The sequence below is a fragment of the Anarhichas minor genome, unplaced genomic scaffold (assembly GCF_050575085.1).
Source record: "Anarhichas minor isolate MPS153535 unplaced genomic scaffold, ASM5057508v1 ptg000001l, whole genome shotgun sequence".
In the NCBI taxonomy this organism is placed as follows: Eukaryota; Metazoa; Chordata; class Actinopteri; order Perciformes; family Anarhichadidae; genus Anarhichas; species Anarhichas minor.
The window spans coordinates 990929-1009467 of NW_027466447.1; the positions used below are offsets into that span (position 1 = coordinate 990929).

The window sequence follows — 18539 nt, forward strand, 5'->3', positions numbered from 1 at the left end:
ATTTACATGACGCTTTATTGTCATGGAGGTAAAACAAATTAAAAACATTTAAGTCTATCATTGTTAAAAAAATAAGTGTGGCTAGTATATGTTGCAAAACGTGAGTCAATATGAAGTTGTTATATATATATAATTGCAAATCACTGAAGACACATGCCTCTGTTCTCCTTGAGGGAGTAAGAACAAATGCGTTCCATTCTACAGGCAGTGAGGGTTTAGTATTCCAAAGCTAGACTTAAACATTACTTCATTGCTTTTATTACTACTAGAGTGATACCCACATGTGCATGGGCCTTATGTCCTACCGACAAACCACCCCGATATAATAGTGTTTGTGTTGCCTTTGATGAACTTTGAGAACTGTTGCAGTTTGACTTGCCTCTTCAATTTCAAATGATTCCCTGGCCTGCCCTAGGCTCTTCTTTTGCAGTAAAAAAGTGTTGGCTGTCAGGGGGTGACCTTCTGTCAGGGGCCGGTGACTGAGTGCTCCCTCATGGGCTACAAAAGGGGCCACGTTAGGCTGGGGCTGAGGGTCTGGACCAGCTCCTTTCTCCTCTGCCAGAGGACTCAGACACCCAGTCTCCAGAAGTCCAGGTTTGACTCTTTTTGAGGGGACTTTTTTGTCTCCAAGGTTGAATGGAGGTTGCAGTGACTCAGGTGCAGCACAGGGAGAATATGTGGCGGCAGGTGTGGTTAAGTCCTGGGTTTTATGTTTGTGGATTTGGCTGAGGGACTTCTTTGATGCTCTTCTGAACAGGATGCCCATGCGCCTCCTCCTCTCCTGGGCCTCAGGAGACAGGGCTTTCCCCAGAGGTGCTCTGAGAGGTGATGGGGAGGAAGACCTCACCAAGGAGGAGAACGCTGTAGTTACTTGCTGGAGAACCTCGAGCTGTCTAAAACGATCTGAAGGAGACAGGAGAAAACAAAAGACAAGGACACAAGTACAATAAGCAGATCTGTTAATAGTCTTGGAACAAAACACTCACTGACACCAGTCTCTGGACCACATCTAATATTTCTAAAACCAGGATTTCCTTCCAACATCTAATGTCACTGACAGAATGTCCAAAATCTATCAGCACTGCATCACATTATTTAAATAAATGTGGGTTATCAAGCAGACCCTATGCAGCCTCTGATGGGTGAAGTATGCTTCCTAGTGCCAGTACTGTAATCAATACATTCATTAGAGTTAACACAGACTGAAGGAAAGACAGACCACTGATATTAAAATCAGTAAAAGAAAAAATACCTGCAAACTGATTAAAAGAGAATAAATGAATGTTGTAAAACTAAAACCATATCTGTTTAGTACATCTCCCTTCTCATATAAATGACAACTATATATATTTCGCTTTATATTTCGCTACAGTTATTATGTGTTTCTAGGGGTGTAACAATACAGGTATTCGTATTAAACTGTTCGGTACGAGGCTTACGAACCGAACAATACGTTTGAATAATAATAGTGTATGTCATGTGTGAATGTCATGTCAATGTCATAACTTCTTACATATCTTTCGACCTGAACTCTTACTACTACTACAAAGTTCGGCTAGTTAGCTTCAGCTTCACAACAGTCACGCTAGCCCACTGACCAATCACGGCGCACGTTAATGCTGAGCTGCACGTTAATGCTGAGCTGCACGTTAATGCTGAGCTGCACGTTAATGCTGAGCTGCACGTTAATGCTGATGTACTTGTAGGCTACCTCGGTAGCTCTGGCACGTCAAAGAATACGCCCAACATGTCAAAGTAAAGATCTGATTGGTTGAAGACTATGGCAATCAACAATATTGTCTCCATATACTTTAATCTGCAAAGTCTACCTAGGGCACCGGGCCTCTCTTCTTACCCAGAGACATAGGGGTGAAATCTGATTGGATAAAAGCTCTACTTAAAACAAGCTGCACTGGAAGCAGCGCTGCAGGCTGGAAGCAGAGCAACTGAGGAAGACAGGAGCTGTGCAATAAAAAAAGCTAATGGGAAAAAAAATAATACATGTAGTGTATTTGTGAAAAATTATTTAATTATAAAATAGCTATAACTTTGTGATTCTGTTCAGGCCAGCAGAGAAGGGTTTGCTGGCCCTAACAGCCCATCACTGCCTATGTCAGCTGGGATCAGCTCCAGCCCCCCACGACCCTGAATAGGATAAGATTTTACAGCTGGATGGATAGATTACTTAATCTGTTATACGTTTAATTGCTGTTTTCTATGTGTGACTTGCACATTCAAGTTAATTTGGATATAAAATGAGGATATTACAGCCACATTATCCCTAACTGACTATATCCACAGCCAACTATGAAAGTGTCAGTTGCTCATCATTTGATAAGAAATAACGAGGAAGATGTGCAAGTTGTGTTTGACTCAATACATAACCAGTTCAGTTTATCTGGGATCCATTGTGTGTGCTGGGACCTTTGTGCTTATACATGGCACAACAGACTTGAGTGTATGTTTGGTCCAGGTCTGTTTTTTCCTGGTTTGGAAAAGTTATTCCCTTCATTAGTTCCAATGAAGGGAAATCTTAACGCTTAGAGAACCTGTTCATCCAAATTAGTGTAAACAAATATTTTGTTGTATTAACATGATAGGGCCCCCATGCTCAAAGACGCTCCATAAACAAATAGATTCCCCTGTTTGGTGTGGAAGAACTTGGCTAGCCTAAACAGAGCTCTGACCTCAACACCATCCAACACCTTTGAGTGAACTGGAACACCAACCGTGAGCCAGACCTCATCACCGATCAGAGATCACTAATGCTCTTGTGAATGAATGGGAGAAACTCAATGCAGCCAGGTTCCAATATTTTGCAGAACAAAAACAGATAAACAGAGGGCATGATGCCAGTATTAAGATGCCATGATACAATTAAACATACATGCATCAGTTGCTGGTCAGTGTACCAACGAAAACTTAGACTTACTGCTGACATCTGGGTTCTCCAGGTCGAGCCGGTTCTTCTGGGCTTCCAGAAACACCTGGAGGTTTATTCCTCTCGCCTGAGACTGATGATTAATGAATCGGGCCGGTATACGTCCAGAAAGGTCAGGTTCGTCACAGCCAAAGCCCAGGTCCAAGAGAACCTCCTCTGGGTCATCATTCCACAGGTTGAGTATGTCCATCACACTGCCAACAAAGGGCAAATGGAGCCTTACTCAGAACTGAATATGTGTCTCTAATTTGCACGAACAAACATTTGTGTCTGTGTGTGTGTGTGTGTGAGGCAGTGTCTAACCTGTGTGGTCTAGAGGGACCTGAAGTTGCTGAGCTGAAGCTGCTCCACCTGCTGAGAGCTGGACTTGACCTGCTCCACCTGTTGGTGTACACAGCAAAGAGTTTATGGTTCCAGTCACACACGATTTTCAAATTGTTAGGGCCTGAGCACGGTTAGCCACAAAAAACTATGGCTTTTGAGGTGATTACTATTTTTCTCCTGCACATTTTTGAGGGGCTTGGCTTCAAAACCCACGTAAATTGGCACACAACAGGAACTGGGCTTGGGCAGGGGCCAAAGCTGGGATAAAGTTCTGTTGATATTCATACAATTTGGTGGGATCATTGCACTCATCTTCAACACATTTAAAAATTCTTAAGTCAGCCATGTTTGATTTTGTGCATTTATTTCCCTTTTCTAACACATTGTGAGAATAGACAGTGCTTGGGTTCATACATGTTTAGCGGGCTTCATTGCGCCCCCTACTGTGTGGAAGGCCTTAGTTGGAACATAGTTGCTCTGGTATTCACCAAATGTGGTACCCACATAGCTCTCGTGATTTTGGACATATTTCCTATTGGCTTTCATTACCTCGTCCAACCGAGGTGAGCCATTTTGAATTTGGTGCGTTTTTTTACGTAAACGTTTTCTAACTCCTCCAAGAGGGTTTATCAGATTTGTTTCAGATTTGGTTGGTATAACCCTCCAACTAATGTGACTCTAGATTGCAAAGGATTATTCGGTACATCAAATGATGATGTCACAGGTCATGTGACAATACACCATTTTAGGCACTTTATAGGAATAGTTTTCTTTTTTAAAAACTGCTCCTGGAGGATTCAACACATCTACTTCAGGTTTGGTCAACAGAATCATTAGACCTTCGTCTTGCCAAGTTGTGAATGTTTTGTGTTTAATGTAACAGAGTTGCTATGGCAAGTTCTTCAATTTGCATGCTTCGCCATGACACAGAAAGCTGTTGTAACTTGACTTTACCTTGTCAAATCTGCACCAAATTTCACATGCTGGATAAGAGCCCAGGCCTGAAGACATCTGCAGGTCCATATAGAGCTAGTCACAGCGCCACCTACTAACAACAGGAAGTTGGCCTTATGTGACAAAGATTATCGGATTTAAACGAAATACTCATGATATGATACACACATGATGTACAGCAACATATAATGAGCTGCAGACCACCAGCCCCTCACACTCACCCCCACCGACGCGTGTGCTGTGCTGAGCAAGATTAATGCATGTAAGGCTGCTGGCCCTAATAGCATCCCCGCATGCGTGGTCAGGGCCTGTGCTGGGCAGCTGACTGAGGTCCTGACTGACATCTTCAACCTGTCACTGGCCCAAGCAGCTGTACCCACATGCTTCAAAACCACCTCAATCGTGCCAGTGCCAAAACACTCCACTGCAGCGAGCCTAAACGACTTCCGCCCTGTTGCACTCACCCCCATCATCATGAAGTGCTTCGAGATGCTGGTCCTGGCTCATCTCAAAACCTGCCTACCACCCACAGTGGAACCCCTTCAATTCGCCTACCGCCAGAACAGGTGTACAGAGGACGCCATCTCCACAGCACTTCACTCTGCCCTCTCCCACCTGGACAACAACACCTATGTGAGAATGCTGTTCATCGATTTCAGTTCAACACCATCACCCCCTCCAAACTGATCACCAAACTAGGTGACCTTGGCATCAACACCTTCCTCTGCAGCTGGATACTTGATTTCCTAACCAACAGACCCCAGTATGTTAGGCTAGGCAATCACACCTCCTCTACCCTCACCCTGAACACTGGGCTGTGTGCTGAGTCTTCTCCTCTACGCCCTGTTCATCTATGACTGCACGCCTGTACATGGTTCCAATACCATTATCAAGTTTGCAGACGGCACAACTGTGGTGGGCCTCATCAACAACGATGAGTCGGCGTACAGGGAGGAGGTCCGGCACCTGGCGGCGTGGTGCGCCAACAACAACCTGGCCCTCAACACCAAAAAGACCAAGGAGCTTATTGTGGACTTCAGAAAGACTAAAGGCTGCACACACAACCATCCATATCAATGGAGGTTGAGCGTGTCACCAGCTTTAGGTTTCTGGGTGTCCACATCTCAGCGGACCTCTCTTGGACCCTCAACACCTCAACCCTGGTCAAAAAGGCACATCAGCATCTCTTCTTCCTCAGGAGACTGAAGAAAATCCACATCTCCTCTGATCCTGGTGAACTTCTACCGCTGCACCATCGAGAGCATCCTCACAAGCTGCATCACAGTTTGGTATGGCAACTGCTCTGTCTCAGACCGGAAAGCACTGCACTACAAAGCACTACATCACCGGTAGTCCACTTCCTGCCATCGAGACCGTCCCCCTCAAGTGCTGCCTGCGGAGGGCGCGCAGCATCGTCAGGGACACCTCACACCCCGCCCATAGACTGTTTGCCCTCCTCCCCTCTGGGAGGCACTAAAGGACTCTCCGTTCCAGGACCTGCAGGCTCAGGAACAGCTTCTTCTTACTAAACTCTGCACCACGGTGATAGCCCCCATCCCTGGTTACCTCTAAAACTGCATTTCGTTGTACTTTTACTCTGTGCAATGATAGTACAGTTGAATCTGAATCTGATAGTATACACAGGCTGTGGTACAGATTGAAATTCGTCATTTTCTGCGGCACACACTACACACAGGAAATCCTATCGCAGTGTCAGATGGCCGAAGTGCACAAGGTGGAGGGGCCAGTTTATCGTTACTTGCATCATTAATTCAAATTTGTAAACTGACATTTACACATGACATCCTATTTATTTATTTAACAAATCCCATGTGCAGACCTAAACCAACAATCAATTAATGCCACTTACTAGTCATATATGCAAAGGCTGATATATCTTCTTCCTCTGTGCCATAGAGCTTCAGTAAAAACCCATCAATGAGCCACACTGTTCATCACCATGAACAAACACATGGTACACATGGTTGTAGTTTATTTTGTTGGTCCCACATACACCATCCTGCTGCCACGAATACTTACTAGAACACCAAATGTGGAATAATCCTCCACTGAAAACAGTCAACAAATACGTAATTTACTTCCGTTTGAGTAACGTTGGAGTCACAGTAAAACTATATATTTGTGAGGCGTTTTTAAACATTGATGTTTTCAGTTGGAACAAATGGACTTGACCTCGATGGAAAACATCATGAGGTCAAGAAAAGATGTGAAGGAGAGAGGATTTAGGAAAAGACAACAAGGGTGCTCAGAGAATCCCACTGCACTTTCACTGCAGGTCATTCCTTCTGCTGCTGTCACACTTTACAATCAACACTGCTCCCAGTAGTCCGCACACACCAACACTGATAACACATTTATTATCAATATCTGCAAATTGTGAATTCAACCGTTCAGTTATATATAGTTTACTGTTGAATGGTTTATTATAGGCCTGTCTTGCTTTATTTAAATAATGCTTCTTGTTGAACTGTCCTCTTTTTCTGCTGTAAGACTGCATCAAAAAAAGAAAAATATTACTTCATTACCGAGGTTGAAATAGAAATTAAAAAGGACTATAGACTACAATTTAATAAATATTGAGTTAATTGTTTGAGTTATTGAGAATAGGTATATGCGTGTTTTTATTAATACTCCTTTCTAAACATGCAATAATTATTCATGTTGATCATTTATGTTGTTTATGAGAATTTCTTTATTGACAGTTTGCTATATTTTCTGTTCATTTTATTTGTTATTCTTGTTTTAGTTGTACTTAAATGTTACATGTTTGAAATAAATACATAATTATTTAAATGAAAATAAATTGAAACACGATGGGTCTCTGTCCACTCATATTTATCAACATGACAATCAATATATTAAATAGTTGTAAATCTATGCAATACAGGCATTTTGTTTGTTTCATGAACTGACAAATGTTGCATCGCTTTAAATGCTAAAGGAGATTAGAAAGGAAGCATTGAAGCACCTTTCTTTAGCATTCAGAGGATTTCACCTGCTCAGATACTTCAGGGACATTTCACTCCGTTAGGAAACGTCCTTAACAAAAAAGACTATTCGACCACAGCCTTTGTCTTTTCATGGGATTTGTTGACAATGAGAACAGATATACAAAGTTAATCACAAAGACATGCTAAGTTGTGGGTTATTGTTTGATAATCAATTACCTTACATATTATAGCCTATTTGAACTAATACAACCTCCATGTACAAGAACAAAGACATCTGAATTAGTCAAATTCCAACATTGTGAGATTTAACATGAGATTGATCTTCAATACATACAGAATATAAAGGGAATAACAGCTGTTGTGTACTCACATTGTGATCTAGGTCTTTGTTGATCAGAACCCTGTGTTACCTGTCCTTGATCCTTTATATCCCTCTGCTCTTAGCTGATTCATATTTTCTGAACTGCTGTCAAGCATTGCAATAACTTTCCTCTTCGCTTTCTATGCAAACTCGGCTGTGCATAGGAGGAGGTGAGGCTTATTTGCCTGGTAAATGATGACTTGTAGTTATGCGTCTATGTGTTCAGGTCCAGAGGCTGCTGTCACAGCCTGACTCAACTGCTGGCAGTCAAAGACACGCTGCAGTGGTACCTCGTGACCTTCTAGTGTTTAATCAACCACAGAACATGTATTTATTCAAACAAATGTAATCAGGAAGATGATTTAAAAAAAAGTGAAGCGCTTATCTATAACACATGACAGGAACAGCTATTGAAATGTCTTCTAATCACTTTGCCTATTTTGCACAAGCTTATCAGGTCTTCTCAACATGAAGGTGCTTGTGTTACCAGATGAGTGGTAAAGCCTCTATGCAGGTATGTAAATGCAAAGTAATATGTGTTTATCTTAATGATTCGTTTCATTCTAGAAACCCTTTTAATCACTGGACTGAAACATAGCTTTTGTGTTGTGTTGTTCTGTTCATCTGCCTCTCAAAGTCTCTCACGATCTCAAAAAAGGGGCTGTTTGAAACTCTGCATGCAAACTCTATAAATGACTTTGACAAGTAATTAACAATAGAGGTGGTAAACTCTTAGCAGATACAGGACCGAGGTTACATGCAACCAAACTTGATGCACACGCTACTTGAGCTACCATGATAACATAAGGATCAGAGCCAGCCAAGCCCAGCTCTCTTTGCTCATAATGAACACTCAACCTGCCCATAAACACAAGACAGACAGTGAGCAGACAGAGAGCCGTCTGAACATGATGGTGAGCCTCAAATATACACCAATATTCTCCATCCACTGTGGTTTGCGAGAACACTGCCATGTCTTCCTTGTCTGCCTTAAGCAGCAATACAAAAAGCTAAATAATGGACTAATCAGCTTTCATTGATTAGCCTGTTCTTATGGTCAAACTCCGTATGGCATTTGGATGGAGTCGATCTGTGTGTGTGTGTGTGTGTGTGTGTGTGTGTGTGTCAGAGTAAAGCACAAAGAGAAAGAGACAGAGAGAGGAGGTTTGAGACGAGGACATCTCACTCCGGAACTTCTAAAGTATTGTCAAAATAACCGGTAACTCCGGACCTGATCAATACTCTGGGCATTTACTAATTAATAACCGGTTCCCGTTTAGTACCGAGTTTCGGGGGCATCCCTACTTGCAACCTTATTTGTGTTGGAAGGTGAATATGACTTAAACCCTGTAACTCTGTGTTGTCGGATTGTTCCAACCACCAATAAAGCATTAAAGTGAGATTAGGGATACTGCAGATTTGTTGATCCAACATTTAATTGACGTGCTTATAATCTTCACAAAACATATACAGTAGGTTGGATCGAGGGGAAGTCACAAGTATCACAGGCCTCTAAAACACCGCCGTCTATTCAAATTCATCCTGTTCAAAGGGCAGTTTAAAATGTTTAAAAACTTACATTTTAAATGCAACTAGAACTGTGCTGCAAACTGCAACACCAATCTTGAATAACTCTGACCTCAAAATGAAATGTCTTCCAATTTGATTCAATATTATTAACATTTACACCTTGATTTAAACTGACAGAAGCTTTAAACTACTGAAGTTAGCTCATTTTTACTTTCAAACACTAGTTTCAAAATATCCACACGCAATTCCATTCCAAACAGAGAATATCTAACAGTTGCACTAGCACTGTGCTTCAGTCTACACGACTGGCTGAAGGTTCTGTACATCTGACAGGAGATGAGAACAAGAAGAAGAGAGGCGTCCTTACCGCAGAAACTCCTGGACCGTCCTCACCCTCTGGCTACCATATAAAGACGCTGCAGGAGAGACAAGTCATGTTATCTGGACGGGAAAGCAAACAGGGCATGTGAGGCCATACGTGACACAAGCAGAGAGAGAAACATTAGAAAAGGAGGAAGACAGAACAAAGGGAAACGTCTCCTTCATTTTCTGCTCGTTGAAAGTCGGTGCATCCTGTTCAGGTTTGGTGTCAAGGCTCCTTGAGCTATGTTAGGAAAGTCTCCCTCTCCCTCCCTCTCCCTCCCTCTCTTCTTTTTCCTCCAGTGGGTGTTTGGGTTTTGGCAGTTGCCTCTGCCTCCCCCTCTCAGACGAGGACTCCATTTGACATTGGCATGGTGTCAAGAAGAAAGTAGTCTTTCTCTTTCTGCAGTGCCATACCCTGTGTTTCTCACATGCACACATCATTTTTGTCCCAAAACAAATACTCCAACATCCAGTTAACCTGCAGGCATTACTGTGAGACATTTAACAGTTACCTTTAAAAGGTAAAGAAAAAAAAGAAACTCCAGGGTGGTGACAGTGGTGTTGTGGTCCACAGGGCTCTGATCTTTTGAAGTGCCGTGTCATTTGCTTTGACAGACACCCGATGACAGTAGAGGACACAAGGGTATTTATGTCAACTGATCCCTAACAGGTTGAATTGGATCTTGAAATTGGAAACTATTCATTTGCTTTGCAATTGAAAGCAGCCCAGACCATGTTTTCAGAGGAGGTTTCTACTTCTTTCCACAGTGGAATGAAACCTTTACATATTCCTGTGTGTATTTTCTTGTTGCATCACCTACATTTTTATTTTTGGTTAAATGTCATCTGGAAAGTGACTTACTTATAGATCCACCTCAAAGACCTGATGTTTTTTTTTTAAATTAAAGTTAAATTAAATGAAAATGACTAAAATGACATTGACTCATTCTCCCTCATTGTTAAAATTCAAAATCTATGACTCTGAATCTAAGATATATCTATGATGTGAACACTTTAACTACTGGACAATTCACTGAAAAATCCATCTTTAGTTTATGTGAGCCTGGGGCTTTAAATTTCCACATCACATTTCTGTAACCATGGACCATGATTGGCTCCAAACCTGTTGTGATGTCACAACTTATGCTTGTAGGTACACGCCTTCGACTGAGATTTGAAGTGAGCGCAGAGAAAACAGCTTTCTAGTGTCAACCTCTGCACATACTTCTGTACAGTGAAGGTCAAACATTTGAATGATGTAACAAGTTCAGACTCCCATTTATTGTTCATTTGCCTAGTCAATGTATCCTCATGCAACGGCTGGTATAATATCTTATGAAAAGTTTTTGTTCATTTTTGTGCGACCTACGAAATGTCTAGCATACAGTGTGCCTGTGCAAGCCCCTGCGGTGCACAACCTGTTTAAGAAAGATCGTGTTTGGGTTCAAATAAATGTTTGTTGAATGAAAGTCCTGTGCTAATTTTGTGTACAATGTATCTTTGTAACAGAGAGCCTACCAATTATATTTATGTAGAGTAACAGGCAGCATTTTTATTTTTCTGTATAACTTAAACTCGTTGTTCTTGAAGTCACTGAGAATTGAGAAATACTAAAATATTTTGGTCAAAAGTGTTTATTTGTTAAGCATGAATAAATACATGTTGCCTTTGTGTGTTTGATGCAATCAGTTGATATAATGTTTTCAAATATAAAAACCATCTTTATAATCCTATACACAATTTTCTCTGCTTTCATGCCATAATTTGCCACACCACAATTATTGTGCACTGTGGACTGGATTAGATCCTGCAATTAGCACCCTCGATGTAATGCATCGAGAATATTTTTTGAATTGGGTTTGTGTCAAACTCGCCCGGGACGCAGATGCGTACAAAAACCTCATTACATGACATAACATGCAATACAACTACACTGATACAAACAGTTGTGACCGGAGAATTTACCGCTCGGTCTACGTTCCGACCCTCACCTATGGTCACGAACTCTGGGTCGTGACCGAAAGAACGAGGTTGCGGCTACAAGCGGCCGAAGTGAGTTTCCTCCGTAAGGTGGCTGGGCTCAGCCTTAGAGATAGGGTACTGAGTTCGGACATCAGGAGGGAATTTGGAGTTGAGCCGCTACTCCTTTGTGTCGAAAGGAGTCAGCTGAGGTGGTTCGGGCATCTAATTAGGATGCCTCCTGGACGCCTCCCACTGGAGGTTTTCCGGGCACGCCCTGGTAGAGACCCCGGGGAAGACCCAGAACACGCTGGAGGGATTACATCTCCCGGCTGGCCTGGGAACGCCTCGGGATCCCCCAGAATGAGCTGGAACATGTTGCGGGGGAGAGGGAAGTCTGGGTCAGCCTGCCTGGCCTGTTGCCACCGTGACCCGATCCCGGATAAGCGGAAGACAATGGATGGATAGATGATACAAACAGCTCGTTATCCTCTCCCACACACCTCAAGCCCTCAGCTATTGTACAAGAAAACAATGATAATGACCTGGATGATAAATTAATGAATTACTGCAGTTGGAACTCAAAGTCAGTCAGCAGAAGAAAGGGATCTGATCCCCGACCATCCCAACTCCCTCCAGGATCAGTAAACGTTCTGTAAAGGTTGGAGTCCTATGTGATCCCTGGTGCTGTGGGGTTTTTTCTTTACCGGAAGTTAGGTTTAGGTAACAATCACTTGACTACGACACTAATGACTGATCAACTTTGCTTTTGGCACAGGACACAAACAGCGGTCTCCTGGATGAAAGTCCTGTGTTTGTTTGACCCATCCACCTGCCCCCCTCCCATCCTGTGTGGACTGTCTCACACTTTATACTACGTCAGTTGATCTGCCTGTAATGCCACCGGTGGGTTTGTTGCATACATAAGCTAAAAGCTGAGCATTGACCAAGCCACCTTACTTGACGCGTTGGAAGAAAGAACAGGTATCCCGACAGAACAATACCACAGTTGAATTTTAGCCTGCATGCATGTTTTTTGTTTAGCCTAACATTGTTGAAACAGAGCAGCTAATATTGGTAACGAGAGCAACAAGCTATCAGACTGCCGGTTGATTGAATGCCGTCTCTCTGCTTTGTGCACACAGAGTGTCTGTGAACTGCTCCTCCCTCAGTGAAACACCAACAGAGAGGAGAGAGAGAGGTGAGAAACTCTAAGCGACAATAAATGACAACAAAACGAGCTAAAGACTCCCACTGAGCTGAAATGAAAACAAACTCCTAGTTATGTTCTGTCATTGTATCAATGCAGACTTGTCCATGTCCGCATCGAGATGCATCTTTTACATCTTTTCTACTTCTTAGCATGTTGATATTATTCCTGCTGGCTGCTGCAGTTTGGTTGACAACTTTTAGTGCCTGTTTGTGTGATTCATTGTTTTGAATATTGATTACATTTCTTTTATCGTATACATATACACGTAACATCACATCAATTATCACAATAAGTGAGTAAAGCACTTATTGAAATCATATTTAATCAGCTTTTTGTAGCCTACCTCTTCATATTTTTAGAGTGCAATGCAGCATATTGCTGTTTATATCACGTTAGTGTGCCCTGCACTCTTGTGCCCTTAAAGTTGCAACACATAATACTGGAAAACTCCCTGCTGAGGATGGCACCTTAAAAGTCCAGAATAGGAGGCTGTTTACCTTCTACACCCAAGGCCAAGTCATCGTCACTGCCGGAGTTCCTCCTCCGAGGCTCTGCAGGGAACACAGGAGACAGCAACATAAGAACCAGACAATACTATTACCGACAGAAACACTTGTGTACCTCACAACATGGTAACAGTTGAGTTATTTTTATTAAGATAAAGTCATGTATATTTCATCTTCAGAGGTTAGCTGAGAGAGACAGAGAGGGAGTGAGGGAGATGGGGCTATAACAATAGTTACGTACCATAACTCTAGATTCTATGAGTATAGCCACAGCGCTCTAAGAGCTATTGCTGTGGGCCTCACCTCGCCTATGAATTGAGATGAAACCAGACAATCAGCTTACAAACCAAACAGCTCTAACAGCTATCTCTATTGGGTTAAGGGTGGAGTCAGAAGTTATTTCACATGGCGTTCTCCAAAAAGAGAAAAGTGGACAACGAGACCAGAGCCTTTAACCAAGAATGGACAGACTCTTATCTCCATTCTTCCCACAGGCAGTTTAAAACCATGTGTTCAGAGACTGTGACGATTATTAAAAGCGGTAATGTGAAGCGCCACTACGAGACAAAGCACATATCTTTTGAGAGTGTGATTTGACAGTCAATTGAATACACATGCTCTAGACGGTCTGGTCCTATCCACAAGTCTTAGACAAATTTGGATATTTTATCTCAAACCATCAGCATTTGCTGATAAAGCAACTGTCTTCCATGAAGCTGCTGTTGAGGTACACACAAAGGTTTTCAATGTTGGCGTCCTTTACAGTTCATGACATTTACTCTGGGATAGGACATACAATCAATCATCTTCTATAACCTTGGCTGTGAAATGAACACTCCTGGTTTCCAGTTCAGCTATATTAACTGTAGAAACCTCATACAAAAACAATGCTTATCCTTCCCGCACTCTGTGTAAAAAAAGTGTTGATCCACGTAAACCTGAACCACCTCAGCCTTATGAAGTCCGCAATAAGCCTAATTCATTCAGCCAACAGATCACCCCACCATTTCTTTGCACCTAAAAACACCACTGGGTTATTGCAATTTTAGCCATGCTAAGACTGTGGCTCGATGAATAGCCAAGCTGAAATAGTTCTACTATTTGATGGATTTCCATAAAATGTTTTTGGTCTAACTGAAATCACATTTATTCGTCCCTTTTGGTTGTCAAGCATATGCATTTAAAATTTATTTTTAGTATTTGTTTTATTATTTAAAAAGGCGAAATACTCCTTTTTGTCTCAGCCGGCTGAAGGGGCGTGTCCGTGTCTGTGTTTGATTGACAGCAGCTGGCAGGCTGTCAAAGTGCTGGTGTTACACTGTAGGTAATGAGAGACAAATGAAACAAAGTAGTGTTTGTAGTATAGTTACCGGTATTGAGGGTAGTGACATCGCAGGTAAGTTTCCATGCTGTTTAATGTGCAGCAGCTCAGCAGCTAAGTGTGCTTTTCCTGGTGTGTGTTTGCAAGAAGGAGAAGGCTGATGTGGGTTGTTGTTATAAGTCTTTAGGCCTGTTTGAGATGAGCCAGAACAACGGAAAATGGCACAATTTTGATTGCTGTCTTGCTGAGTGCATTGCATGATGGTTAGTCATTGTGACTTGCTCTGGAGGCTCGACTGCATGAGACATGGATGCATGCAGTTTTGTGCGCTGTTGATCAAACTCTCTAATTGGCCCAGCAAAAGAGCAGAGCTCCAAACATTGTGCTAATGAGCGGGACCTGGTTTCCTCCAAACATGGCGCTTAGAGTCCAGGCCAAACTGTATTGAAAAATAGCTGCATAGATAGATAGATAGATAGATAGACTTTATTTCAGACTCAGGGTCCATAGAGACAAATACATAAAAAGGCAGACACAAACAATAAAAGTACATAGGCCTAGCAATGCCTTACAAAGAGACAGCATAAATATGGTTTCAATGATATTGCATACAAATTGTTAAAAAATGGTTTGTTTGTGTTATCGGTTGCTATTCCAACAAAGCCAGACTAATATCTGGGGTTCCACAGCGAAAGCCATGCAGGTTCCGCCAAAATGTATAATTCTCAATTATCCATCAGTTATACGTGTGGGTCCGGATCCGGACTGCGGTCCGCTTATTAGTGACCCCTGCCCTAGACCATAGCCAGGAAGCAGTAGCGTTTAGCCATGCTGAGAATCATTGTAGATTCAATCCAAGATTGTACAGCAATAGTTTTACAGCATAGCAACATTTCCACTGACAGTGAGGTCATGAGTGCTGTCGGTGCATTGTCACATTTTTCAGGAGGTGCTCTCAAGTATAAATGATGCATTATGTTGCAGGTGAGGGGGAGGAGCAGGCAGAGGCATGAGGAGCAATTTGCCATTCCCATGGTTTTCTCAACCACCATTTGCATGCTGTTTGAATGGGCTGGCCTCAGGGCTGGGTGTAGGGTTAGATAACACACACACCGCTCAACAACAAGGTTTAAATTCATCAAAGTGTGGCTTTTGATTTTATTCAGAAAGAAGATTTTAAATTCAGCATCACGAAAGGAAATGTGAAAGTAAACACATTTTAACAATGATGATGAACTGTATCAACTGATCTGAATAAATAACTGTTTAATTTGGATTTGATAAAAAAACACTAAAGCAGCAGGAAGATATTCTATGAGCCAGCCTGTTATGCAACTGTGTATTTCACTGCACAGCAGCTACTGTACGTCTGCATTAGTCTCTGACTCTCTGGTAACTTCTGTGACACATGCAGCTTTAACGTTCATTTTCACAACTGAACTAGAACCATTCACCTCCTTCCACTCACGTGAGAGCTCACTAGACCACTGCAGAAATGACTTTAAAAAAAGGCTTTACTTACCATCCGGCACCACTGATTCACACAGTATGAAGCTGACCGAGTAAAGACAGACAGCTCTCTACAGGGACGCAGACACAGAGAGATTTCCATTGGAAGTACCTGCAGCTTTACACGCCGGCTCCCGCTTTGCATCCTCTCTGCAAACACAGGTCACATTTTCTTAGAAGGAGGGACACAAATGTGGGCAATATATTGTGATAGTATCAATGCTGTGCAATATCCTCTATAAACATATGGTATGGTGTCTGGATTGTACCACCCAAATATTTCTACGGTATCTTTCAAATATAGCACATAACAGCGAGTGTAAACGATCAGTTCATTGAAAGACAAGTCAGAGGAAGACACAGTACAACCGAAACCTAACGCCTCAAACATTCTTCCATTTAGTCAATATTTGACAAACTAATACAGATCATAAGGGCCAAATCTATAGTCATTATTTCTATATGTTCTGACTTCAGTACCTGGTACCATGAATTGAATTAGTTACTTTATAACTTGTTATTTAAGGCACAAATGAATGACTGATCCATTGAAGGATGACACTGGTTTTGTTATATGTCATATATTACTTTCAGAATGAATCAGGCTTTATTCAAACCACAGCACCTTTATTTGTAAACCTAGAAAAAGCTTATTTTCATGGATTTTCTTTCAGTTGTAGTGTAATGTTGACACAGAGAAGTCGGGTAGATTCACAGTCAAGGGTTCATCTCACTGATACTCACTCAGTGACAGTGGTGGTGAGCCATTTCCTGACGCTGTCCTGGCTCCAATTTCCTGTAGTTGACATGATGCATCAAATTATAATAAAGCCGGTGACAATAAGCTCTGATAGCAAACACTAAAAGTGACAGAAGTAGGAAGCCTCCACTGAGAGCTGACCACTGAACAACAACAACATGTCCTCTGAGCCTCCTGGTCTCAGCCAGGGTCCTCACAAAGAAAGAAAAAATCCTGTCATGTCAATGACAGATTTGTCATCTTGGTGCCTCAATTTAAAATGATGATCTTTTACTGGATAATTTTGGTCATTTACAAATAATATATGAGACAATACCTTGTCTATATGAACAATGAAGATATTAAATGAAAAATGTAAATGTAGTCAATTAATCGAAGATGTATGTGGATGTAAACTCTACAAATTAAAATGTGTGTAAATTGAATAGAGAGCCCTACCAATACACCACCAGCCTGCTCATTTATTACAACCTATTAATAATGCTGAGGTGTCGGATCACCTGACTGCTTGTGTTTTTTTTAACCCGTCTTTAAAGTGATGTCACTGTGACCCCAGATCTGTGACTTTGTTGAGTCCAATTTACCATGACGATAGACGAGAAGTACAGATGCTATGTCATGTTTTGTCATTGTTAAGAACATAACTTGGCCGGTGCAGGGCAGGTTGAAACTCTCCCTCATCATCATCCTAATTTGATGCTTTCATTTATAAAAGGACTATTTGTATAAACAGCAATGGCTTTTGATGTTTTACTCCACTGTCTCCAAAGCACCTGTTTTTCCAAAGCACATCACATTTCCTGAAGCATACCTACACTAAAATGAAGCTACCTAACAACAAAAACTTGAACACAGTTTAATCCACACTGTGTAAGTGTGTTTTTAAAACTGCTTCACTGTGCAACAATAACAGCCGACCTGATGTTCACTGATGTTGACTCAAGCAAGTTCAAAGTCTCTAAAAAGTTTTTATTTTTCTAAACACAGAAGCAAACTTTTGAAAATAATTGCAATAAGATGATTCGCAGTAAATGGGATTTGATTTCAGTATGTATTGTGGGCTGACATGAACATGTTCATAGCTTCCCTACCGTGAGCCTCCTGGTCCTGAGCTGTGATCAACTCAGGAGGGTCCATTTGGTTCCAGTGGACCCTGGATGCAACCAGATTGGTCCTTTTGGCCCGAGCTCCCTTCAGACGCCATGGAAAGAAACTGGAGTGTTGGGGATCACAGCTCATATGAGGAGCAACAGATGCACAACAACACCAGAAAAGCAGAGTCATGAATGCTTATTACCTGTGTAACTGGAATGACCCGGATAACTTTTGGTTGTACATCGACAGCAGCAGCTGAGCTGATCAGTAGTGAGGAGCGTGTGAAGCAGCAGACAGCAGTTCTCATTCAGCTCCTGCAAACATGCCTGAGTAAAGCAGGGACATGCAAATGACACTCTGGTAGACTCTGTAGCTCTACAAGGAAATATGAGGATATGTGTTGTTGATACCGTCCATCTCTTCCTGCTCCTCTTTTATCACTTCCTGCTTGCGTGTGGTCAGAGGACACTACATTCCCTCCAGCAAAAAGAACTAGAGGTCCTTAATTAGTAGGAAAAAATCAGTTGTTGGTTTAATACTTTTCCACTGAAGTTTAGTCCTTTTCACAAGTCATTCGATAGCTTACAATAGAGGGTAAAATCAGTTTAAATGTGTAATGACTTCATGTTGCTCTTGTCAATGTTTTGTATTGTTTTTCCCTAACGCTGTGTCTCTTCCTGTCGCAGTAACATCCATTTGTTTTGTGTCTATATTTATATCATCATGCAAAT

At 41.9% G+C, this 18539-nt stretch overlaps 1 protein-coding gene across 7 annotated transcripts in view; it reads right to left on the reverse strand.

Moving 5' to 3' along the window:
• Positions 1 to 18174, reverse strand: part of itprid1 (ITPR interacting domain containing 1) — a 40759-nt gene extending 22585 nt beyond the window's left edge. For 2 of the 7 annotated variants that reach the window (XM_076081438.1, XM_076080683.1), the window contains exons 1-9: positions 18011 to 18174; positions 17805 to 17904; positions 16698 to 16749; positions 16066 to 16103; positions 13115 to 13168; positions 9450 to 9498; positions 3245 to 3322; positions 2933 to 3135; positions 380 to 903 (exon numbers count right to left, since the gene is read on the reverse strand). In XM_076081438.1, coding sequence (XP_075937553.1) covers positions 380 to 903; positions 2933 to 3135; positions 3245 to 3322; positions 9450 to 9498; positions 13115 to 13168; positions 16066 to 16103; positions 16698 to 16749; positions 17805 to 17904; positions 18011 to 18115 — 1203 coding nt within the window. In that variant the 5' untranslated portion in view covers positions 18116 to 18174. The other 5 variants (XM_076082137.1, XM_076083062.1, XM_076082637.1 and 2 more) reach the window with 5 other exon arrangements.
• Positions 18175 to 18539: the final 365 nt, after the last annotated feature.